Source organism: Marmota marmota, unplaced genomic scaffold (assembly GCF_001458135.2).
Source record: "Marmota marmota marmota unplaced genomic scaffold, marMar, whole genome shotgun sequence".
Lineage (NCBI taxonomy): Eukaryota > Metazoa > Chordata > Mammalia > Rodentia > Sciuridae > Marmota > Marmota marmota.
Window position 1 is genome coordinate 403,256 of NW_026000081.1, and position 27,498 is coordinate 430,753.

The following is a 27,498-nucleotide window of genomic DNA, read 5'->3' on the forward strand; positions in this document are numbered from 1 at the left end:
TTCTTTTTTTTTTTTTTTTTTTGAATTTTTAATATTTATTTTTAGTTATCAGCGGACACAACATCTTTGTTTGTATGTGGTGCTGAGGATCGAACCCGGGCCACACACATGCCAGGCAAGCGCGCTACCACTTGAGCCACATCCCCAGCCCGCCCCACTCTTGTCTCAGACAAGATGTTGATTAGTACAAACTCACTTTCTGCTTTTTAACATATCCTGTACCCAGGGCAAAAACTGAATTTTCCAAAACCACATTAAAATATTTCATCTGTACCTATTTTGTTTCTGCAAGCAAGTAAATTCATCCCATAGGGGCAAGTTGTCTCTGGCAGTCCATGCTTACAGAATCAGCTTTTCCCTAGTAACTGTGCTAATTATAACTGCAGCTACCTGGTAACAGCACTTGACTTCCCTGACATTGGCTGGCAGTTCTAAAGCCAACTCAGCTCTGCTGGCACCTCTGATCCTGAGAAGCCAACAGAAAGGGTGACAGACTGGGAGAGGCGAAGCAACTACACATGCTAGGTGAAAACACATAAAAAGGCTGCCCAGGATCACAGAACTTCAGAGATGTGAGGGATATTTGTGTCAATCCTGGTCCCTTCCACACTTTTCAAACACAGAGAATTGGGGGCCTAGAAAAATCGGTCAGTCTTCTAGATTCCTTTCCCTCAATTCTCTCATCCCAATCACTCATCAAGTTGTACAGATATTTTTACCTCCTAAATATTTCAAAGATTAGTTCCTTCCCCTCTATTCCCATTGCTACACCCTCACTTAAGCCCTTGTTTTCTTTTGCTCATCAGGTTTGACTTCCTTCCTTATCTCTTCAAATCCATTTTCCCTAACCCACCAGAAGGATCCAGCATGTTCCCTACTGCTTAAAGCCCATCAATGGCTCCTTATCATTCTGAGGACAAAGTCTGAACTTTTTGAAATGGTACAAAAAAAAAAAAAAAAAACCTATACCCTTTATACCCTTCAGCCTCTTTCATGCCACATTCCATACTTAAATCTAGCAGCATAAAACCGCTCATGATTCTGCACACATACCTGTGGTTTCTTGCCTCTGGGCTTTTGCTTATGGCAAAACTCTCTTTTTCTCCCCCATTATTCCCCTTTGAAGACAAAAAAGGGTCATCTCTGCAAAGAATCAGTTGTAGATTTTTCTTCCATCTGCTCTATTCATTTGGGATAAGGAAGCCTCCTCTGAGTTTCCTCATTCTTTGTATGTTTCTCTATTACTGCTTTTTACCATACTCTACCACTTGTATTTTACTCCTCTCTGAGGTCTAGACTTACAGTCTAATACTGGAAGTACTACAGGTACCAAGTGAATGTTTATTAATGAGTGAATGGATAATTCTAAATCTCTCCATGACCTGTCCCCTGCTTACCTTTCCAGTCTCTCCTTAGCCACCACAAGCCCTTCACACCACATATTCCAGCCATCCCCAATGACCAGAGTGTGAAGGGCACACACTACTCCATCATGACTCTGTGCCTTTCTATATTCTGTTTCTTTGGTCTGAAATGCTTTTCCCCATTTCTTGTTATATTACCTTTTTAAGACTCAATTCGAACTCCACACATTCAGCAAGGCCTTTCTTGATGGATTTTATTTCTAATACTATAGTAGACCTGGACATATCTCTATAGTAGTCCTTATTATACCACTTTTATTTATGTGTTGATTTCTTTCTCCACCACATCTACAAAAGCAGCCAGCATAGGATATATAAACAATAGATGTTTGATTGAATACATTAATGTATATATGTAAATTGGTAAACGAATGATCATGGTGATATTGTAAGTAAGGGAAACATTTGAGACAGAAATTTCAAATGCCTATTCTTTAAACTCTAACATTCTACTTCTATTAGTGTATAAACTGGATGAACATAACTAATAGGAAGAAATGTCTTTGTAATAAGTTTAGGTGAAAGTGCAAATTATGTAGATATCATTAAGGGGATAACTGAAAGTGTATTAGAATTAAATTTTCAAAACCTTATTTGGAATTTTTGTCCCAGTAGTTAGAGGAAAAACTCATAAGTATTCAAAAGAAAAAAGAAATCCTTCCCGGGGCTGGGGATGTGGCTCAAGAGGTGGCGCGCTCACCTGGCATGCGTGCGGCCCGGGTTCGATCCTCAGCACCACATACAAAAACAAAGATGTTGTGTCCGCCCAAAACTAAAACAATAAATATTAAAAATTCTCTCTCTCTCTCTCTCTCTCTCTTTCTCTCTCTCTCTCTTTAAAAAAAAAAAAGAAATCCTTTCTTTTCTCAACAAGAACATATCATGTATTCTAATAAAAGCGCTTATAAAAATGAGACAGCTTAAACAAAAAACGGAAAACAAAGTTGATTTTGGCCAACGGTTCCACTATTTTTTTATTTTATTTTTTTTAATTTAATTGTAGATGGACATACCTTTATTTTATTTATTTTATTTTTATGTGGTGCTGAGGATCGAACCCAGTGCATCACATATGCTAGGTAAGTGTTCCACTGCTGAGCCACAACCCTAGCCCCTCCACTATTTTTTAAATTAACTATGACACTTATGAAAAAGTCACTTTTTAAAAAAATTATGGTTGTATAGGAAAGGTAGCAGAATACAACAGTCACTAATATGCCATTATGTAAAAACGTGAGTGTGTAACTGATGTGATTCTGCAATTTGTATTTGGGGTAAAAATGGGAGTTCATAACCCAATTGAGTCAAATGTATGAAAAATGATATATCATGAGCTTTGTAATGTTTTGAACAACCAATAAAAAAAATATGGTTGTAAAATATGCACAACATTAAATCTGTCATTTTATCCATTTTAAGTATACAGTTCTGTGGTATTAACTACATTCACATTACTGGGAAACATTCACCACCATCCATCTCTAGAACTTATTCCCTAACTAAAAATTTGTTAAAAATTAACTCCCCATTCTCTCCTCCCCTTAACCCCTGGTAATCTTCATTCTACTTTCTGTCTTTATTATATGAATACTCCCTCATATAAGTGGAATTATATATTTGTCCTTTTGTGATTGGCTTCACTTAACAATGTCCTCAAGGTTTGTCCATGTTATAGTATATGTCAGAATTTTCTTTCTTTTTTAAGGCTACATAATAGTCCATTGTATGTATATTCCATAGTTTGCTTATCCATTCATCTGTCAATGTTTTCACACTCTGGCATCTTGTAAATAATGCTCCTAGGAACATAAGAGTGCAGATATCTGTTTGAGTCCCAGTTTTCACCTCTTTGGGGTATATACCCAGAGTGAATTTGCTGGATTATATGGTAATTCTATGTTTAATTTTTAGAGGAATTTTCATACCATTTTCCAGATCAATACATGCATGGGTTCTAATTTCTCCAATCTTCATGAACACTTGTTATTTTCTGATATACACACACACACACACACACACACACACACACACCATTCTAATAGGTATGGAGTTCAGAAAAATTTCAACCAAGAACACAAATATTTGTCATAAATATTTAAGGGAATAGAACTTCCCTACTTTTTTTTCTGACTTCCATTCCCCAAAAGAAAAAGAAATGAATAACAATGTCTTTACAAACCTAAGAAAGCTGAGGATGGGGATTTAATACATAGAGTACATATACAGGAGCATGTTCATTCTAGAACTATTTAAAATAGTTGCGTACAGTGGTACACACTTGTAATCCCAGCAACTCAGAGGCTAAAACAGGAGAATCACTAAATTCAAGGCCAGCCCAGGCAACTCAGAGAGCCCCTGTCTCAAAATAAAAAATAAAAAGGGCTGCAGATGTAGCTCAGTGGTAGAGAGCCCCTGAGTTCAATCCCCAGTACCCAACCCACCAACATACAAATAGTTTGGCTAATGTAATATTTTCTTCCTCTTTACTTATGTTCCTCCATTTTCCACCATACACATTTTCTTACAGTGTATGTAAGTAAAATAGAAGAAAAATCTTAGTCTATAATTAAGCAAGACATCCAACTGTGAAAAAGAAAGACCAACTGTGCTAAGTATAATAAGAAAACTTTACAAACCTTATAAACTGGCAGCGACAATGGTCAGTTTAGACAATAATTAGAGAATGTGTGCACTCGATGGCATGTGTCTCTGGTGCGCAAGATAGTAATAATTTTTATTTAACATCTAATACATGGCAGCATGTTTACAAATGTGGAAAGACAGTGTGACAAGAATCTGTACCTCCAAGTTAGGAAACTCATGCTCACCCAAGTTAAGTGACTTGGCCAAATACCAGGGAGCTAAGAAAAGATGAATTAAGAATTTAGGTGTTCTTCCAGGTGCAGTGGCACATACCTGTAATCCCAGTGGCTCCAGAGGCAGAGGCAGGAGGATCACAAGTTCAAAGCCATCTCAGCAATTTAGCGAGGCCCTAAGCAACTGAGCAAGACCCTGTCTCTAAATAAAATATAAAAAAGGCTGGAGATGGGGCTAGGGTTATGGCTCAGTGGTAGAGTGCTCACCTAGCAGGTGTGAGGCACTGGGTTCGATCCTCAGCACCACATAAAAATAAATAAATAAAATAAAGATACTGTGTCCAACCATAACTAAAATATAAATATTAAAAAAGTAGTGCAAATCTATTGTGAATATTAATTATTAANATATATATATATATATATAAATTTTTTTTTTAAGGCTGGGGATGTGGCTTAATGGTAAAATACCTCTGGGTACAATCCCTGGTACAAAAAAGAATTTAGGTGTCCTTATTTAGTACAAAACTTGCATACCTACAATTTGATAATCTCAAAGGTACTCATCCTTCTTAAACAGCTTCCATTGGTTCACATAAATGTTTATAAATCTTACAGCTTGATGGAGTTCCTGAACTTCCCTCAACTTTTCAGTGCTTAGTATAGAAAGTCTACATGTATACTGTTACCATATTGCTGAGCATATTGTTTTTTTTTTAAATCAGGCTTAACTAAATCCATCAGTGAGCCAAAGAGAAATTTGACAAACTCAGTCTTTCTTATTTATTCTCTTTGTATCTGAGGATGTCAGGGTTAATTTGCTGCAATAGGGACAGTGGAATTATTTCGTCATTTATATCCAGCAAATTAAGATAGAGAATTGAGTTAAACAAGACAAACCGTCCCAAATCCCCACTACTGAGGAAAATGAAACTCATTTGAAATAGAAAATGATCCATAACAATGATCGGACTTACCTGGATACTTGTACCATCTCCAATTTGTCACAATAATGGTAAATATTTATTGAGGTCTTTGTGTGATAGGCCACATTCAACTAACTGGCTCATTTAATCTTCCCCAAAACTCTATAAGTCAGGTGTTATTACTGCACCTACCTCAGCACAGAGAAATTACAATGCAGTCATGTTTCCCTTAATGATAGGGATACATTCTGAGAGATGTATCATTAGACAATTTCTCTGCTGTGTGAACATCATAGAGTATACTTACACAAACCTAGATGGTATAGCCTAGTTAGTGCACACCTAGGTTACCTATACAGCATGCTACTGTACTGAATACTGTAGACAAGTGGAATGTGATAGGATTTTATACCTAAACATGTCTAAACATAGAAATGATACAGTAAAAATGTGTTGTGAATGATTTTTTTTAAAAATGGTACACCTATATAGGGCACTTAACCACAGATGGAGCTTGCACAACTGGAAGTTGCTCTGAGTGAATCTGTGAGTGAGTGAGTGTGAAGAATGTGAAGGCCTAAGATGTTACTGTACACTGCTTGCACTGCTATTGACTTTATAAACACTGTAACACTGTACTCTTAGGCTACATTAAATTTACTTTTTAAATTTTTTCTTCAATAACAATCATCTTATGGTAACTTTTGTACTTTATAAACTTTAATTTTAAACTTTTGACTTGTGTATAACTTAAAACACAAACATTGTACAGATGTACAAAAATATTTTTTCTTTATATCCTTATTCTACAAGCTTTTTTTTTGTGTGTGTATGATATTGGGGATTTAACCTAGAGGCATTTTACCACTAAGCTACATCCCCCTCCCATTTTTTAAGTTAATTTTGAGACAGGGTCTGAGTCTGGCCTGGAACTTGCAATCCTCCTGCCTTAGCCTCCCGAGTTGATAGGAGTGCCACCAGACCTAGCAGCTTTTTTCTTATTTTTAAAATTTTCCACATTGTTTTTTACTTTAAAACCTTTTTGTTAAAAACTAAGACACATACACACAATAGCCTAGGCCTACCCAGGGTCAAGATCAATCATTATCATTGTCTGCCATCTCTACATCTTGTCCCACTGGACAGCCTTCAGAGCAGCAATACACATGGAGCTGTCACCTCTTCTGATACAATGCTTTCTTCTGAAATCCCTCTTAAAGGACCATATAAGGTTGTTTTATAGTTAATGTTGTTTTTTTTTTATATAAATTAGAGGAATATACTCTAAAATACTAATAAGAGTATAGTACTATAAATGCATAAACTAGTAACATGGTTTCTTATTGTCATCATCAAGTATTATGTACTGTGCATAATGGTGTGTGCTATACTTTTATGCAACTGGCAGCATAATAGGTTTGTTTATACCAGCATCACTATAAACAGAAATATTGTAATAATACAGTTCCCTACACTGTGACAATGGCTACACCATCACCAGGCTATGAGAATTTTTCAGCTCCTTTCAAATTTTATGAAGCCACCCTCATGTGTGTGGTATTCATTGATTAAAATATCAATATGTGGAACATGGCTGTATCTGCCCAAGTTAACACAGGAAGTGAAGTGGTAGAATCAAGATTCCATGCCAAGTCTGTCCAGCTCATAGCTCTTAACTACTATGCCCAGTGATGGCAGAATAGTAGAAACAATGACAATTTGGTGAAAGGTAAAATCAGTAAGCTGTTCAACATAGCTATAGAAGTATGCTATGTACAAACTTCAAAGATTGCTCAGGAAAAGGATCAGCTAATCTCAAGGATAAGAAAACTAAAGTGGTTTCAAAAGGAGTGGTTTCTCAAAGAAGTCAGGCAGTTTAAGACACATAAAACTATACAACACAACTCTCAACTCCTATCTAAAGGCCAAATTCACTTTACATCAATTATACCATATTTAAACATTGATTCTATTTGGTCCAGGATGACAACATTCCATTTCTTTTGACCTTTCTGCTATTGGATATGGCCCTATCACATTTTAAGTTTGATTCTTAGAATGGAACCTTCACTCTCTTAAAAAGCAACTTTGGGTAATAAAAAAGTACACATAAGTTGAACAAGTAAGTTATCATCATGAAGCAAAAGAGAGGATGGTGGTTTTGTGTGCAATCTGAAGATTGGGTGTTGACCACACAGCAGTGAATTTTATAAATTCCAGGGTCAGACATGTTTCTGGTGGTGGCACACTCTGCTAACATGAGAAGATGAAGGATTAGGTAATAACAACGAGGAAGTCAGCCAAGTTGCCACCCAGAAATTATTTACCACAGCAGCTGCAGTTCAGAAATGCTAACAAGCCAGTCTCCCTAGGAGTGGGCCATACTCAGCTGTGAACCACTCACAGAATTTTCTCACTTTCCTTTACTCCAGAATTGGGGCCTATATATGTGTTACAATGATTACTTCTTAGCTTGCTTTATAGATTCAAAATTGTCTTCCCCAAAGAAACTGAACCTACAATTACTGTTTGTACCAAGAAAGGAGCAGTGGTACCTAATCATGCAGGCATAAGTCCCAGTTTACCTATAATGAGGGTAAGCCAACTCATCCTTTAAAAAGAAAAGTTATGTATATACATATACATGTATGTTTATGTATCTATTTATACATACATAAACATTTATATGTATTTAATATTTATAAAAATTGAAGCTTCAAGGATAACTTAAACACTCAACAGAAAAGTAGCTAATCTCAAAGAACTAACTTTTAATTATAATTTAATACTATTTATCAATCCACGGACAGTATGAATCTAAAGAGTTTTTCTCAATTCTCTGAATAGCCAAAAAAAGAGAAACCCTTAAGTCTTCATCTGTTAACTTGCTTTGAATTTGATACTTCTAGGTTTTTAGTTAGCACTCTAGCTTTTACAATTTCTCTTACAAACAAAAATCTATTTAGCTTCCTTCACAATTAAGAATTATATCCATTTTAATCTCTTTCTCAAACACCTGAAGGAAGACTTGATAGTTTGATAGTTAGAAAGAAAAGAACAGCACCCTCTCTCCAGGCCTCTTCTCCCAAAGTTTCTCTGAAGTTATGGTGGAGTGTTTTACAGCCTCTCACTAAGACAGTAATTCTTCACTCTAAGGTACCAATATCTCAACAGAAACAATAAAATAATTAATGTCAATATTAATCATTAATAATTAATATTCACAATAGATTTGCACTACTTTTTTAATATTTATATTTTAGTTATGGTTGGACACAGTATCTTTATTTTATTTATTTATTTTTATATGGTGCTTAGGATTGAACCCAGGCCCTCACACGTGCAAGGCGAGTGCTCTACACTGAGCCCCAATCCCAGCCCAGATTTGCACTACTTTTATGTTGTATAAGCATTGGTCTTCTTTAAAGAATTATGCAAAGATGGTACATGCCTGCAATCCCAGCAGTTCGGGAGGCTGAGGTAGGAGGATTGCAAGTTCAAAGCCAGCCTCAGCAACTAAACGAGACCCCAAGTAACTTAGCAAGACCCTATTCAAAATAGAAAAGGCTGAGGGGCTGAAGTTGTGGCTCAGTGATAGAGCACTTACTTGCCTGGCATGCGTGAGGCTCTGGGTTCAATCCTCAGCACCACATATAAATAAATAATAAAAGATCAATTTACAACTAAAAAAAAATAATAAAAAGAGGGATGAGGATGTGGCTCAGTGGTTAAGGGCCCCTGGCTGGGTTCAAACCCTGGTATCAAAAAAAAAAAAAAAGAATTATGTAAACAGTATTCAAATTTTTGCAGATTCTAATTCAACTGAGTATGATTTAATGTTTTTACATATTTACTTTTAAAGAAACATCCTTCTAACAACTAAATAAAAATCAAGATAAGTTTGAAAACAGAACAGTACTCTAAATTAATTCTCATCTGAACCATCTGACTTACCATGTAAGGCTGGGCATGTTACCCTTGATGTCTCTTCACCAAAATTGCTAATCATTAATCCTTCTAACCTTGTGGAATCATGATGTGAAAAACAAGCATGAACATAAGATGCATTCATGGGAATATATATGAGTTTACAAAGTACTTTGACACAAGTTCTATTTCATCAATCATGGTGCTATTTATTCATACAATAAATAAGTTTCTGTGCCTGTGGTCTTATTCATATTATAGATGTTAGAACAGGCTCAGAGAGGTTAAATGGCTTGCCTAGGTCCCCTGGTTCTCCATGAGTCCTAACCCAGTGTTTCCTAATCTCTGGTCCTTCCATCAAAACAGAACTATCCTGGTTTCTATCAATCCTTTATCATTTCCTAGTATAATAGACCAATTTCAACTGTGATGTTAATAACTGAAAGTGATTGTATGCATTCTGTTTCTAAAATAATAACAGCATTACAATCTAAACCTGTAGCACTTTTCAAATAACCAGTCAGATGAGAAGATCAATGTGACAGGCAGATTGAAAAAGATTTGGTGTGATGGGAAAGGAGAGGACACAGCAGTTTGAAATCCTTCAAATCATATAGTACAATACTGCCTGACCACTCTACTTGAAACTTAAGACGAGGTAGAGATAGGGCAATACCTACTTTCTGCATGAGACCCAGGGGCTAGACTAGAGTGGAGTAAAAAGGTTGTCACCTCTACATGTGACAATGTGCTGTGACTCACTGCCCCTGTACCCTCTGTAGCTCCTATTATCTCATCAACCACATTTTCCAGGAGAGAAATGGTGCCCTCTCACACCCCACCCAATGTATTCCCTGAAGATGGTCTCTTTAGCTAGTGCAGGGCAGAGGATGAGACAAAATTATCCAAGCAGTAGTTTTATTCAAGCTAAAAGAAAATCCTTTCTCTCAAATAATCTAAAAAATTGCCCCTTCTGTCTTGCTTTGGATTGATGGGAAAACTTTCTCCCTCTGCACAGGGAACAAATTTGTTTACCATTCCTACCTTCCTACCCTGAAGCATATACTGCCACTTATGTTCCCCTGTCTCCATCTCTGAGTTACCAGCCTTCCTGACCTCTGGCAGCTCCAAGAAGAACACTCACTATATGCCACATAAAAGATGAAAGGTGAACCTGGGTGAATCTCAGAAAAATTCAAGTTAAACATGGAAATTCAGGAAAAATAGGAAATAGTGCTAACTTCCTCAGATTTAGTAGTCCATGTTAACTGAATTTACTAAATTATCGTTTAGGTCTCAAAGACATCAGTTATTTTCCAGATCTAAGATGTTATTCAGCAGTCTGTAATGCTTCCCAGCCTTCTTCTGGATAGGATAGGACACACAAATAAAATGACAGGCAATGTCTGGGTAGTCCTCTGCCATAAAAAGCAGGAGTTTATAATCTCTGATATGGTCAGAAGTAACCAGCCCCAGGTTATTCAGGCCACTTCAGATCAACTTGCCCAGACACTGAGAGGTCTAAAGAAATCAATGTTGTGGTAACCAGCTAGGAATCTTAATCCCTGTAACCCATCACCTCTAAGTAAGGTGCTGTCTCATCGCACTCTGAACTCAGCCAACACATTCTGACCCATCAATCAAGAGAGCCCTCCCTGCAAAGGAAAGCCCATTCTCTCTTCTACCCCACCTGTCAGCCCACCACTATCCCATGGGTATTCTCTCCTTCATTCTAAGGTGAACTATTCCTAGGACTAAAAGTGCCCAAGATCCTGTCTCAAAAGCCTAATCATCTTCAAAAACAAACATGAATTTCTCAAGGAAAGAACTGTCCTCAGCGCCTCCCTTTCCTCCACAGCATCATCCTATGCTCCACTGATCCAGAGCTAGAAGGGACCTTTCAATAGCAGAATGTGTGGCCTGTATGTAATCCACCTGCCTGAGTCACTGCCTGTGCTGGCCTAAAAATGAAAGTTTCCCTCCTGATTTACTAAATCAGAATCCCTGGAGTGAAGCATGAAATCTACATTTTAAATCTGTTCCAGGATGACTGTTCTGGGCTGTTCCACAACAGGGTTTGAGAGTTCCTTCTGGTTTAATGCAGCCCCCTTCCTTTACACAGAAGGAAAGTAGAGAACTGGAACAAGAGAAGTGAAATAAGCTTGTCCAAGGTCACACGGTGTTTAGGTGATCAAATCTGGACTGAATCCTGTCTTTCTCACTGACAAGCACAGAACTAGCTAGGAATGGCCTAAAATAGCAACAGGTCTACTAGCCCCCCGGCTGCCACTGCCCCTGCACTCACCCGCTTGTAGACGTCCTCCCGGCTGGCCTCATACTTCTGTTGCATGCGCTCCTCCAGGAAGTAGATGCGCAGCTTGAGGCTGAAGTTCTCCTTCTTCAGGTCATTGAGGTGCTGGGACAGAGTGCGATATCCATTAGACATGGTGGGCAACCCATGAGGAGGAGCATGCCCAATCGCCCCCTCACCCCAGGAACATGGTGCAGCTGCACCACGGCATGAATGGAGCCGGCTGGGACGCTGCTGAGGTTGCGGGACCCCAAGGGAGGCCGGGGCTACAGCGACATGGCCCCGGATGCGGGCGCTTTCTCCAGGATTTGGGACCGGGTTCACTGCTCTGGGTGCTGGAGCGCAATGCGCTTTCCTTTTTTACCTCAGGGAGATATTTGCGGAATCCCTGACAGAGGAACATGCTGTGTGAACTCAGACACAAGTGGTGTAACCCGACTCCAGGCCAGGACTAGGCTGTCACCCTCCTGGAGCCTCCCAGGCCCAAGTGTAGGCAGTTAACAGTTTCCAGGAGAAAAGAGGGGCTGACCCCCAGATGCTTCCAGGAAATGGGAAGGGGGAATAATTCAATGTGACTGTGGCGGAGGGCTTGCAAAGAAGAGAAGGAAATAAAAGTGTGTGGAGTGCTGGGGAGGGGCTACTTACTTTAAGCTCTTGGTGGCTGATTTGTACCAAAAAATAAAATAAAATAAAATAATTAAAAAAGAAAGTGTGGCCAGAAAAAAGATTTCTATGGAGAAGAGCACATGTACACAAAATGGCCCACAAAAAGGTGACCACATGTCAAATATCCTTTTAGGTGCAAATCTTAAAGGAGCTACAAACCAAATGAGTCTCTAATTCCTTTAGGTGATCCAGAGCTCACCTCTGATCAGTTCCTTTCAGTTTTCCTCCTGATTTTCAATCCCTGAGCAGTTACATTAATAGCCTTTATTCCCTGCTTCTCCCACCTCCAGGCACCTCCAAAGAAAGTGAATCTTCTAGTTGAGTGGGATCTTTGCAAACTGTTTACTAGTTACAGGAGCTCACACAGAGAGAGGGTCAAGGACACCTCCCTCTAGGGAAGAAGGGAAGGGGAGAAGAGAATGTAGGAGGAGCAGAGGGAAGGAGCCACCCTCCTGGAGCCTGTTGATTTCAGCCAGTCACTGGCTCTTAACTCAGGCAACTGCCAAGTGGAGCCAAGTACTCCTCACCAGATCCTGCTCATAAAGCAATTTAAGATCTTTGAGTGACAGCTGCAACATTAGCAGGAAGTATTATTTATGCCACATCACAGGGATATTGAAGGTGACTAGGAGACAACCTCACAGCACAAATATCAAACTCAGGTTCTTTGTTCAATAATAATACCTTTTTTAAAAATGAATATTAACATCCAAGTTAAGGAAACAAGTTTATGCATATGTCAACCATTCACTTTCCCAACCTACTTGCTTCTCATATTTTCAATTCTTTCTCAAACTTCCATAAAATGATTCATGTCTGTATCTCCTGAGTACCCACCAGATTGATGAAGACAGTCTCAACCATCAAAGAGCTAGCTGATCAGTACATGTTAAGATATGCTTTACACTACAATTCACCAAGATTGTGTTTTTCAAACTGCAATCCAGCACGTGTCACATGCACGCACGCACACACACACATACTCACACTCACACTTAACTGAAATAAATATTTCACAAAGTAATTGTTACTATCATTATGCATGATATGCTCTAACATTTCTCTTCTTTTTCTCTTTCTGAGTGACCTGCTAAGTTGATTTCATGAGCAGCTGATAAATCTCAACCTGTACTTTAAAAAAAAAAAATCATTGAAACATGATTTTTATGGAAACATAGAAGAAAGAATGATCAGTTCTTACTGAAGTGATACCAGGAAAAGCTTTGCTAGCAGCTGAACTAGCACTTTGCTTTTTTTTTTTTTTTTTTTTGAGAGAGAATTTTAATATTTATTTTTTAGTTTTTTTAGGCGGACACAACATCTTTGTTTATATGTGGTGCTGAGGATCGAACCCGGGCTGCACGCATGCCAGGCGAGTGCACTACTGTTTGAGCCACATCCCCAGCCCGCACTTTGCTTTTGAAAGAAAAAGATTTAATGAATTAAGTGACCTCAGCAGGGCAGAATTAGAACTGTGCATTCTTTTTTTTTTTTTAAAGAGGGTTTCTCCCGGGGTCAAGCCTTTCTTTCTTTTTTTTTTTTTTTTTANAGCTAATGTTTTTTTTTTTTGGGGGGGGGGGGGCAGCCCCTTAAAATTGGTGCTTAAATGATAGTAAGTCCTTAGCCTTTTGCTTTTTGTTGTTGTTTTGTTTTCACACTCTCTCCCTTAGAGATTTTATCTACTTTTAGTTCCATAACTTTTACCTCCCAAATAACTCCTAAATCTCCAATCAGCCTTCTGGATCTAGTCCTATACGTCCAACTCTTTGCTAGATAGCTCAACTTGAATGTCACATACTCAACACAAACTTCATAGCAAATACTTTTGCGGTAGTCCCTTTCCACTCCAGCCATCTCCATATTAGAGCCAAAATAATGTTTTCAAGACTCAAATATATCCTGCCATCTCTCTTAATTAAAACTCTTCACAGTCATCTCATCACTTTTAGATTAAAGGGAAAACACCACCACATGTCTTTAAGACATTCACCTCTTTTTTTTTTCCTTCAAATCCTGTTTCAAATTCCATCCAAATAAAACTTTGCATCCTACTCTAGTTTCTTCCTCTCGTGAACACCTCCCTAAGGCAAATATTAACATCAGCAAGTGGTTCACGTGATGCCTTTTGATATTGCTTTTATTATCTTGGAAGGTTATTTATACTGTTTAGAGGTATTTAATTTTTCATATGTTTGTACTCCCTACTAGTCAAAGCCACCCAAGGAAAGTGTCAATGATTACATGTCTTCATCTGTTCCTACAGCTTCCACAACACCCTAAAACCACATCTGCAGTAACAGTCACACCACTGTGCTGCCACACCCTGTTTAAAGTCACCTCAAAGATTTTAAAGATTGGCAAGGAGTAGTTTGTATCTTTGTATTCTCTCCTCAGTATTTATAAAGCACTCCCAAGTATTGTGGAATTGATGAATGGATAAGTATCCCATAAATATTATGTTTTGCCTGGATTATTGCTATAATGTAAAAAGTTTGTTTTAATAGTTGCAAAGAAAATACATTTGTGAAAATGGTAATTGTAGAAAAATGATGTTTTGTTCACCTAAATTTCTCAGATTGTGTGCCCACCCTGACCTTTTCCCTGAACTCCAATTTATATCTAACTTCTTAGTAGAAATCTCCATCTGAATATAGACATCTCATACTTGTGATATCTAAAATGGAATCCTCTTTCTTCCCAGCAAACATGATCTTCCCTCACTGGACCCTATTTCAGTTTGTATCAACTCAATGTTTATAGTTTTTATAGAGTTTATAGTTGTTTGGGCCAAATTCTTTTGAGTTTTCCTTGGCTCATTCTCTTTCTTATACATCACCTCATCTGTCTATGAGTCTTATTGTTTCATATATAGTATGTTTGAGTACATGCACGCGCGCGCGCGCACACGTTCCATGTAGCACCAATGTCACTGGAATTTCTGCCACTATGCTCCAAGATGCCATCATCTTTACCCCAAGTTATTTGAATAGCTTCCTCTACTGGTTCCCCTGCACCAACCCTAATTCCCCTACAGTCTATTCTGAACACAGAACCAGAGTAACTCATTTAAAATATGTCAGGTTACTCATCCATGAGAAACCCCTGTTGTCTACCTCAGAGTAAAGGCTGATACTGGTTCATCAGCCCATAAGGCCCCAGGGCCCTGCATGATCAGGAGCCTCTCTCCTCCTCTCGGATTCCCTCTTGTACTCTTCTTGCCACTCTCTCCCTATACATCCTGCTCTAGCCACAGTGGTTCCCCTGGCTTTTTCCTCAAAAACTGTAAGCACCCTTCCTCCTCGGGGTCTCTGAGCTAACTGATCCGTCTGCCTACTATGCTCTTTCTTTAGAAAGCTACAGGATCTTCTTCCTCTCCTTCATCTTGGATCAAATGTCACCTTCTCTAGGCCCCAGTTCAATCCCCAATACTGCAATAAATAAATAAATAAACCACAAATGCTACCCTCTCAAACAGGTGACTTCCCTATTTAAAACTATAACCCACCCATGCTTCTTGTCAGCATTCCATATCCCCCTTCATTATTTTTTTAATTCTATAGTATCACCACCTTCTAAAATATTACATTTACTAGCTTTACATATCTTGTCTCCCCCCTAGCATGTAAATGCCATGAGAAAGCTGAATTTGACCTATTTTTTTCTCTATCACCAGTGCTAGGAATGGTGTCTGGTACATAATAGGTACTCAATAAATACTTGTTGAATAAAAGAATGCATGAAAATTAAACTGCTGATTTCTTTGTCCTCCCTGGATTTAATTATAATAAAACCCAATCTGAACACAAAATTAAGAAAATATTTTAAGATAAATGGCATACCTAAAGACACTCCTCCTTTTAAAAGGGGTATTTTATAAACAAATTATTCTAACAAACTAATGTTAAAATGCAATGCAGAATCTGGTCTTTCTATAAGAGTTCTGAAAAAAATAGAGAATAATGTATTAAATTTGTTAGCAAAGGACAATACAAACTGTATAACACAGAAAAAACATAACAATAGAAATTAGGAAGGAGAGATTGCCAGAGAAGATTCCATAGAAAATTGGTGTCTTATTGCCCATTAAAGGATTAAATCAGGATTGGGTAATCTGGGGAGAGGTTACAAGCAATCCAGGTATGTAGAATATAAGTGAAGGTACAGAGGGCCAACTGGACTGAAGCAAAGGGTACACACCATCTTGGAATAAGGGGCCAGAGACTACGGGGCGTGAAGAACTACACTGGGGAAATCTTGAAAGTCAGGGTGAAGAGCCTTGACTTTGCTCCTTGAGGCAGGTCCTGGTTCTCAATGTGGACAAAGTTATGGTTTAGATATGAGGTGTCCCCAAAAAACTTATGTGTGAGAAAATGCAGGAATGTTCAGAGGTGAAGTGATAAGATTATGACAGCTGCCACCTAACCAGTGAATTAACACACTGATATGGATTAACTGGGTGTAAGATGTAGCTAGAAGAAATAGCTCACTGGGGGGCATGCCTATGGGGTTTATATTTTCTCTCTGGTAAGCAGAGATGTCTCTCTGCTTTCTGGTTGATGGGAACTGAGCAGCTTTCTTCTGCCATACCTTCCAACCATGATGTTCTGCCTCATCTTGGGCCCAGTGTTATGAAGTTGGCCAACCATGGTTTGACCCACTGAAGCCATGTGTCAAAATAAACTTTTCCTCCTCTAAATTGTTCTTGTCAGGTCTTTTGATCATAGCAATGCAAATCTGACTAAAACAGGTAAGGAGAAAGGCAATGGGGGTAAGAAGAACTGGGAACTGTTTACAAGCAAGATTGTTCTGTTTCTTTGTTTACTGATTATGCTTTGTCTTATTACTTTGCTTTCTGTAGCTTTACCAAACAATACCACACATACTTGGACTGTACACTCAACCTACCAAATCAGGTCTCCCAGGCCAGTGTATTTTCAGAAGCTCCATATTATTTAGACAATAAAACACTGCAGGCTCTGGGACTTATATAGTGTTTATACCTTTGTTTTTTCTCTCTCAGTAAATCTCATATCTATACTTTTCTCTCAAAACGATTTTTTCAAACATGAATGGCTTGACCCTGCTCCTTTCTTAATTTCTTCTTTCTACCTCTTCCATAATGTATTAGCCAAGACTGGAAATAATACTGTAATAATGACTCAATCAATGCCAACAATAGTAGGAGGATTACAACCCAGCTGTTGTATGTCATGCTCCATTAACATCACCAACTGTCAAGTCAGCCTTTAAAAAACCCAACTCCACATTTGCTTAATCATATTCAGACCCCCCATATAGCTCTTATAATGGAATTGCTTGAAAACATATAAATCTCTCACCAATCTCCTAAAAATAAAGTTCCACTTCACTAGAAATGATTAATCACCATGATAGACACATTCTTTTCAAATATAATAAAACTTCCACAATTCAAACTCTGCAACTTTGATATCCGTGTTAATTCATATCTTTACATTCCTTAAAAATAAAAATATTTAAAATAAGTTAATATAGTAAACAAAGGAGCATGAGAGTAGTGTTTAAAGTAACCTCAACATTTTATTATACATTTACAAGTAGATAGCAATTATGATCATATTATGCACATTTATCTAGGTGGGGTGGTATAGAATTGTGGAATGTGCAATAGCTTTTGAACCAAAGAGATCTAGGTTCAACTTCTGGTTCTGCTATTTTCTAATTGTGCAATTTGTGGACAATTACAGAATAATAGTTTATAGTAGGATTGCAATCAGGAGATTGGGATCTAGACAGGTCACCAAGAGGGTTGTAACTATATCTGTAATGCTGCTATTTTGTTTTTCCACCTGAGGCACACAGAGTGAAAAGAATGGTTGTTCATATTTAGATAATAGATACACTGACAAGTATTCATTATTATTTGTATATTCCTGACATTTGTGAAACAGCTCATAATTTTTTTTGAGTAAACCAGAGAATGTTTTCATATTTATCATTATGTAAGGCATTTTGAAAATTAATGGCCATCTTTCATACTGTTCAGAATGTTCCTTAACTCAGTTGTCTGGCATGATAAAAAAAAAAAAAACTGTGAGAATCAGTATCTATTATACATTTTTTCCTGAAAGTAACAAAATAGCCCATAATTTTTCTTAAAAAATTAATTATTTTAAAGAGAATGAAATGAGAAATATTTTAAGTAGATAGTTATCAACTAGATATAAGGATAAATTCTCTATAGTAGAGTTGAATGTAGTGAATTTATTGCCAAATTCCTTTCATATATTTAAATATCAAATCTTTAGTAGGTACTTGCTTTTAAAAAAAAAAACTTTTTAAAAATTTTTATATTTTAGTTGTAGTTGGATGCAATACTTGATTTTATTTACTTATTTTCATGTGGTGCTGAGGATCGAACCCAGGTCCTTGCACGTCCTAGGCGAGCTCTCTACCACTGAGCCATAACCCTAGCCAGGTACTTACTTTTAAGAAAGAACAATATACCTGCCACAAAAGGGACTTAACTAAAACTGAAGAACCACTCGTCAGTGATATTGTTAAGAGTCTTCACATCTCAGCTAGAGAGAACTTTTAAGATCTTCGGACATCCTGAGAATCTATGTTTGAAACATACTTTCTCCTAGAAACAATTCTAACAAAGATGTTCTCTACTGAGAGAGCTATCCTTTTTCGAGTAGTCTCAGAATACCCACAAGCTCTCCTATAGCACTAAAAAGGTAATAAGAGTCTATCTACTCACACTGAGTACTCTGATTGCCTTTTGCTACAAGAAGAGGTAAGTAAGTGTAAGGGACACCATATTTCCAAAACAAAAGCAGTAACCCAAAGATGATCTCCAATAGACTGTTTAAACTTTTAACTTTTCTTACTGTCTTATTTTCAAGATAGCTCTATAACAAAGGCTCACAAATGGCTAGGAAGTATTTTCTGTATTTCAGAATCCAGTCAAATATAACCTAGGAAGCCAATTTGTCTTGGATTGAGAGAGAGAGGCAGATGGGAAGAGTTGGGGCAGATGAAGGGATTTTATTCATAATACATATATGTATTCATAATACATATATGTATATATAATATACATATATGTATACATTCGTAATACATGTATGTATATACAATATACATATACGTAGATATTCATAATACTTAGAATTTCTACATTGTTCTGATAAAATTTGAGTTGCAAGAGTACTTAATTTAATTCCTGGTTGTTTTTTAATGATTTAGACTTATATTATAAAATTAGCTGGATTCAATTATAGTGTCTTTTCCACAACAACCACTGACATGGGATTTGATGATGTATACAACACTTCAACGTATATTATTTCATTGTACCTTCACTACAATTTTTGGAGTACACAAATTAGATATCATTATCCCCATTTCCCTACTTAGGAAAAAGAGACATCAAGAGCCTTAGCTGACTTGCTCATGAAGAGGAGGAGTACAGACTACAACTTCCTAGTTGGACTCCATATTGCACACTCATCCAGGGTTTTGGTCATGAGACTATATATCCCCTGTGAGCCTAAGATTGACCTGTGACTAAAACAGTATTTCCCCTTTGTTATGATTTAGATATGGAAGCATCTCCCAGAAGCTCCTGTGTTAATGCAGAAATATCCAAAGATGAAATAATAAGATTATGAGAGATGTAACCTAATCAGACTATCCTAGTTTGGACTAACTGGGTGGTAACAGGCAGGTAGGATGTGGCTTGAAGAGGTGGGAGACATGCCTGGAGACATGCCTGGGAAGGATTCATCTTTCCTATGTCCACTTTCCCTTTCTCGCTCTCTTCCTCCCAGCCTGCATGAGGTGAGCAGCTTTCCTCTGTTCTACTCTTCTGTCATGATATTCTGCCTTACCTTGGCCCCCAGAGAAATGGAGTCAACTGACCATGGACTGAACCTCTGAAACTGTGAGCCCCAAATAAACTTCTCCTCCTCTAAGTTGTCTGGTCAGGTGTTTTGGTCACAGTGCTGGAAAGCTGACTAACATGCCCATGTACCTCAGGTCTCTAACATCTTTCCAAAAAGCATCCTGGACTGTAAATAATTATCCCTCTGTCCTTGGAGGACCTGACCATCTGAGCCTATGTAAAATTCACTTTCTCCACTTTCAAGATGAGTAAACCAAAGAGGACCCTCAAAAGGTTAAACATAACAGTTACCATATGACCCAAAAATTCCTCCTCTAGTTTCACACTCAGAAGAATTAAAGCTATATGACCCTATAACAACCTATACACAAACATTCATAGCAGAATTATTCTTGATAGCCCCAAGTGAAAATATCCCAAGAGTCCTTGGGCTAATGAATGAATGAATAAAATTTAGTATATCCAAATGCTGGAATATTATCCAAATATAAGAAGGAATGAAATACCCATACATGCTACAACATGGAGGAACCCTGAAAACACAATGGCGTTTTATTATTAAAGTAAATGGGCACACTGTCATGTGTAACTAATTAAAACAAATAAAAATAAAATTTAAAAAAGTAGAAGGGCACAAAAGGTCATATAGTATACAATCCTGTCTATATGAAATATTCAGAATACACAAATATATGGAGAGAGAAAGTAGATTTGTTGTTCCCAGGAGCTAAGCTAGAGAGAAGGAGAAATAGGGAGTGATTAATAATGGAATGAGGTTTCTTTCTGGAGGTGAAGAAAGTGTTCTGGAGAAAGACACTGGTGATGATTGTACAACTCTGAATTACAGACTGTAGAACGGTGAGTTGTGAGGGATATCAATTATATTTCAATAAAGCCATTGTTTAAAAAAATAATTGAAAGCTAGGAGAAGCAACTTCCTCAATCATTTTCCCTTTATAAAGGTTTTCTGTAATAAAGATTTAGTTATATATTTAAATTCAATTCAACTTAGTTAAAGTTAAAGGCTTAGAATTGATCATGTCTAGTCTGGGTATGGTGGTGCATGCCTGAAATTCCAGCGGGTTGGGAGGCTGAGACAGGAGGATCAAGAGTTCAAAGCCAGCCTCAGCAACAGTGAGGCACTAAGCAACTCATTGAGACCCTGTCTCTAAATATAATTCAAAATAGGGATGGGGATGTGGTTCAGTGGGTGAATGCCCCTAAATTCAATCCTCAGTACTCCCCCCAAAAAAGAATTGATCATGTCTAAATGTTTTGCATGTTAATCCTATTTAAATTGTGGGGCACTAACAGAAAGGCTACATGGAATATCCTCTTAATGGCCTTCAATACTAATTATTCATAGCTAAAGTTTTATTATAATTCCAGATAAAACAAATTCAAATATGTGATCCATTCAAATACATAAGTCATTGAACTCAGTCTTCCACTCATCAATTCTTTCACTCCAACACAGAGATTTCTGCTTAGTGTTCCAGAAACCAACTACTGATACCTGCCTCAGAAAGACTGGGGATGCTACAAAGACTTCACTTTTTTCTTTCAGATTGCAGAATAAGCAAATTTATCTTTTAAAACTCTGTTTCTGAAATTTCTACATAAGTTCTAAAGTTTCAGAGTCATTTATATGCTAAACTATTAATACCATTTCATTTTCTCCCCTAAAACTCAGAGCACATCCTCTACACAGCTTTTTCTTAAAATAACTGGACTGATGACAGGAGAGCTAACAACAGGTTGATTAACAAACCCTATCTTAGACAGCTTTAGTATGAGCATAAAGGATGAGGGTTCAGATGATGTTCCTGCTGCCTCTCCCCACCACAGATACACAACCACACCACCCCTGATCCTGGAATAGCAAGATGTCGTCATCAGCACCACACCAGAGCACTGTGAACTATATAAAAACAAAACAAAACAAATAACAACTTCTCTGACCACCAAAACTAGACAGCCCAGACAGAAATAGTGTGGCCAGAGACAACTAAATGAACTGCATGGTAGAAATGACATTTGAGCTGCAGCATTGCCTGGAGCTTCCAAGAACTTTTAGGCTCCAAACTAGATTTTCCCTCACCTTAGCCCAACCAATACCTGCAGGAGGTGATGTTTGTCCACCTGGTTCAACTCAGAAAGACTATCTGTTGAGCTACTAGAATTCAGGGGGAAATACCAATCAATGGCCTCAACTTTTTTCTCAAGATTTTCAATAATCCTTTTTCAATCCTTCTCAAGACATGAAGGCAGTTTTGAAGGCATGACTAGGATCTGCTGTGGTCGTAAGAGCTAAGAGTTCACAGTGATACATGAACTACCATAGACTGGTCAGCAGCAAAGCACTAACCGAAAGTAGAGGGTGAGTTGAGAGAGACACAGCCAACATGATCCCAAATCAACACTCTAGTGCTCCAGCCATGACAAAAATCTTCTTATTTCTGAACTATTTTTCTGCTGCCTCTAGGACTTTGCAGGGGTAGCAGCATTAGCATGCAATGTCCCTCCTCTTCACTCCTCATTCAGCTCAGATGTTAAGTAATTAACTTAGATATTAAAGAAGGCTACTGGACCCTAAGGCTAGACAAGGGCCTCCTCCTGAGTGCTTTCACAGCATTATGCACCTATTCTTATTGTGGTCTTTACCACAATCTATTAGGATTATCTAATATTGGCTGTCTCCCCAAATACACTTAGAGCTCCTGAAGAACAGAAAAGATCTTTACTTTTTTCCCCAAAATGAAAATCACTTCACTGATTTATTGGTTTGTACTGTTGTTTTAATGATTATAAAAATACTGTGTTTGTTCCAGCTGTTCTCTTTTCTCCCCACGAATGGCATAACATAGCAGTTGCTCAAGCAACTTGATGATGTCAAGAAAGCTTGACACGACAAAGTACAACAAAAAAAAGAAAACAAAACAAAAGAAAGAAAGAGAGAGAGAGAGAGAGAAAGAAAGGAAGGAAGGAAGGAAGGAAGGAAGGAAGGAAGGAAGGAAGGAAGGAAGGAAGAGAGGAAGGAAGGAAGGAAAAGAAAAGAAAGGGGGGCAGGTAATGTTAACTATGTACCCCGAACTCTGCTAATCATTATAGTTAGTAGTGAAAAGACATTGTGTATCTGATATTATGGAGCTCAGATTGTAACAGGAAAGATTAACTATAGCATTCATACTATTAAACCATAGATAATTCATAGTATTAAAAGGAAAGTTCAAGGTACTCTGGAAATTTACAGCAGAGTAACAACTAAGTTTCAGATAGGAATGGGGAGATAACTTGGTGGTAGGTCATCCTTGGCCTTCACTGATTCCTTCACACCCAAATCAATAACTTAGTTCTGTCAATTATGCCTTTGAAATCTCTCTTTCATCTGTTCATTTACCTCATTCCTCTGCTGGCATCATCATCAACTTTTGCCTTGGATGTTGAGCCTCCTAACCGTTCTCTCTGCCTCAAGGCTTTAGTCCTCCTATCCAGAGTCCATGCAGAAGCCAAAGAGACCTTTCTAAAAAGCAAATATGATTATGTTGACTGCCTGTTTAAAACCTTTAAGCAGTTCCCATTGAGCCTGTTTAAAATGTAAAGCCTTTACAGAACTTATAAGGCCACATGTACTGGCTTCTGTCTCTTATCTTCTCTCTCTTATTCTCCAGTCTTAATTTTTTTCCACATTGCTTGTCTCCCATGTTCTAAGGATATTGACTAGCTATAGTTCTTTCTCTCATATGAATCTTGATTCATATTGTTTCTTCTACATGGAACATTGCTTATTCTCCCTCTCCCATCCCATGTTAGTGGTTTATTCTTCTTCCTGTTAAAGTAAATCAACTTTTCAAGTTGAGTATTATTTAAAAAAAAAAAAAAAGCAGAGAAAGATATTCCTGGACTGACTCATACCACAATGCCTCATCACCCGGGGCCCAAGAACTGGCAGAATATGCAAATTTCTCAACCTCTCTAAAGAAAATGAAATCCACCAATACGTTATTAGAAAGCCCTTACACTAAGAAGTTAATAAACTCAGGATCAGAGCACCCAAGATTCAGTGTCTTGTTATTCCATATGTCCAACCACACAAATGTCAGCTTTGCCCTAGGGAAACAACATACTAAAAAAATAAATAAATAAGGAAGAGGCTATAGAATATGCTAAACTTTTGTCCAAGAGAATGGAAGAGGTTAAAAAAAAAAAAATCAGGAATACATTGCCAAGCCCTCTCTGAGAGCTTCTAAGTCTAAAAGTCAGAATCTAATCAAAACTAATAATTTTTAAGAGTTGGGGCTGGGGTTATGGCTCAGCAGTAGAGTGCTCACCTCGCACGTGCATGGCCCTGGGTTTGATCCTCAGCAACACATAAAAATTAATAAATAAATAAATAAAGTAAAGGTGTTGTGTCCAACTACACAACTACAAAAAAATATTTTAAAGAAAAGAGTAACATATAAGATCAGGCCAAAAAAAGAAAGAAAGAAAACAATGCTGGATAACATTCACCCTTAAACACACATCACTGCATACATTCACACCTGATCACTGTGGGATTAACAGCCAGGACAGGGGCTGACATGTAGCACATACTCACATACTGAGTGAATAAATGAGTTAACCCATAAATGTATAAGGGAATCAGCTGTCCACAGAGAGACATAATAAAACTATGACTAAGAGGTCAGACTTTGTAATCAGTATACTTATATTCATATTCAGCTCCAGTACTTCCTAGTCATTTCCTATCTTCAGTGAATCTTTGTCCAAGTGAAGATAATGATAGTAACAACTTTAAAGGCCTGTTAGGAGAACCAAATAAGATAATGCAAGGCAAAAGCATCCATAGAGGTGGACACATGGTAAGCACTCAATAGGTATTAATTAGTATCCTTTTTATTGTTATTTTTAAATTTTATTATTGGAATAGAAATTATGATAATAATGGAAATTCCACAGGGTCCACAGGAAGGAAGATAGGGCTTTTTAAAATATTTTTTTAGTTGTAGTTGGACACAATACCTTTATTTTATTTATTTATTTTTATGTGGTGCTGAGGATCGAACCCAGAGCCTCGCATGCGCTAGGCAAGCACTTTACCACTAAGCCATATCTCCAGCCCCAATAGAGCTCTCTTCATATGGTGAAGAAAAGAAATGAGGACAGAGTAATGAGATTAAATTTTAAAAAATGGAGAATTATTCTAATTTAAAGCCTTATTTGCTGTGGAAGTGGTTGCTCTTTTCTGTGTTGCTAGCCATACCTTACACAAATTGTTCAATTTTTATGATTTATTCTTTTTGATAAAGTTACTTTATTAATTTTACAACCAAATATGAGCTAATATGTGTGTTTCTATATGCATGTATATACATACACAAAAAACTAGGGAAATGTTTTATCCTGATAGTTAGGACAAAAAAAAAAGGTCTTAAAGACATATTCTCATTCATCAATTATTCCAATCTTGAAATATCCTCAGCAACACATAAAGACATATTTTCATTCATTAATTATTCCAATCTTGAAATATCTCATCCTCTGCTGCTTTAAAATTGTTTAAATAAAATATTTTATAATTTAAATTTCTGATGCCACTCATCAGGTTTTATACTCTGAATGGTAACTTGCATATGTCTCAGTCATTCCTGTAGTACTTAAAGAAAAATATGGTTGATGTGCTACTCATCACATATCTCTGGCAATGTTGCTCAGGAAACAAATGTCACTAAAGTTCTGTAGAAGGCCTCTGAGGAGTCATGTTTAACAGGGAGAAAAGCTATGCTTATGAACACGTAAAGTTTAGAATCTCCCTCCTTCTCATCTAATAACTTTATGAGTGTCTTAGGACACAAGTGGAAACAAAACTAGTATGCTTGGGACACTGTGGTTATGGAAATATAAATGCCATTTTTAAAATTAAAATGCAGTTCACTGGTAGCATTCATTTCCAAGACTACAATTACAGAGAAACACTCAAAAACACTGAAACTGCAGAACATAAAGGCAGCGCTGACATGACCCAGATTCACCTAATTAGCAAAGCATATCCAGACTCTGATAATTCAGCGTTCCACAAAGGTAAAAAGTTTAAAAGCCTCTCCATTTTAGCACTTTTTTCTTCTTTCTCCCCCCACCCAAGACACAAGTGGAAAAGTTTGCCAGGTTGGGTGGGATCTCACTGTGGTTAGATTGAGATTGCCAGGGAAAGCTGGCTTCAGTCTACAGTTAGAATGCTGCAGCTGGTTTGACTAGCATTTTCATGTTAAAGACAACATTATTAGAAAATGTGTAAACAGAATAGAGCAGTGGAGGCCTCCTCTTGATTTAACAAAGACCCCTACCCTTCAGGGCTCTTCTGTGGCTTCTGCCATTTAAAATTCTATGTATAAACCAAACTGCACACATTCCACCAATGGAACCTCTCCTTCCCCAGATGATCCTCTCATTTCCCCAAGAACCTTGAAATCATTGGAGTTATCCTGGCTTCTCTACTTTATAACTTCAGGCAAGTTATTTGATCCTTGCTCTCTTTATAGTTTAATGGATGTCATAATAATAACAATCTTATAAATTAGAAAGATGAACTCAAAATTAGCTGAAATAAAATAAATATTTAGAAAAGTGTCTGGTGTATAAAATCACTCAATAAACAGTGTTTATTATTATTAGCTACTATTATGATCCTCTTAATAAGTTCTGTGAAATATTATTTCAATGAAATAAATGTACATTTCTTGGTTTTCCATTCTACCACCAATACCCACTTTAGAACCATTCACTTATTGTGAATACCAAGTAGTGGTAAGAGAAATACAAATCCAGTGGAATACCCAATCTTCAGAACTTTCCGATAAGTTTAATCGATGAACATTTACTGAGTGCTTATTACAAACTAAATTATGCCAGATTCTAGAGAATAGAAAAGAATAAGCAAGAGGTGTTCTCTATCCTCAATAAGCTTATAGTCTGGGTATATATTCTATGATTAGAGTGTTACAGAAAGCATCCTAAAAAAAGCAGGGGACACTAGAGCTGAAACTCAAAGAGTGAGAAGGCTTTAACGAGGGGAAGTATGAGAGAAGGTTTTCCAGTAGTAACAAAGACATGGAAGTATAAAACAGCTTTGAATTACAAGTAGGTCAGAATAATGGAGTAATTAATGGAGTTTTCTGTGAGAGAGAAAACTGAGCACTAAAAGTGGATTTACAGTTTACCTAGAGAACTCTGGTAGAATTCTCATCTACATCACTCTCCATAGAAGGAGCTTATGATTCCTTTTCCAGATGAGCCAACACCTTCATTAGCACCATACTTCACCAAGTGAGCTCCCCGCTGCCTCGAAAAACTCATTATTTTAGGTCGAACAAGGGACAGGTATTATTTTCAGGCTCGTGTCATGAAACATCAGACAAATTTCTTTGTTATTCTTTGTGCCTGTAGTTCCTTGTTTGTAAATGGGGATAATTGTAATGCCTTTTCCACAGAGTTATTGTAAATATTAAATGAAGTAACACTATCACATACTTTGAACACT

The 27,498-nt window shown here is 37.4% G+C and overlaps 1 protein-coding gene across 18 annotated transcripts in view; it reads right to left on the minus strand.

The window, feature by feature from the left end:
* Positions 1-27,498, minus strand: part of Pde4dipp2 (myomegalin) — a 220,159-nt gene that overhangs the window by 127,951 nt on the left and 64,710 nt on the right. For 15 of the 18 annotated variants that reach the window (XM_048815056.1, XM_048815040.1, XM_048815051.1 and 12 more), the window contains exon 4: positions 11,399-11,509. In XM_048815056.1, the coding sequence (XP_048671013.1) occupies positions 11,399-11,509 (111 nt within the window). Of the gene's footprint in view, positions 1-11,398; positions 11,730-11,768; positions 11,837-27,498 lie in introns of those variants that run through there. The other 3 variants (XM_048815060.1, XM_048815064.1, XM_015505056.2) reach the window with 3 other exon arrangements.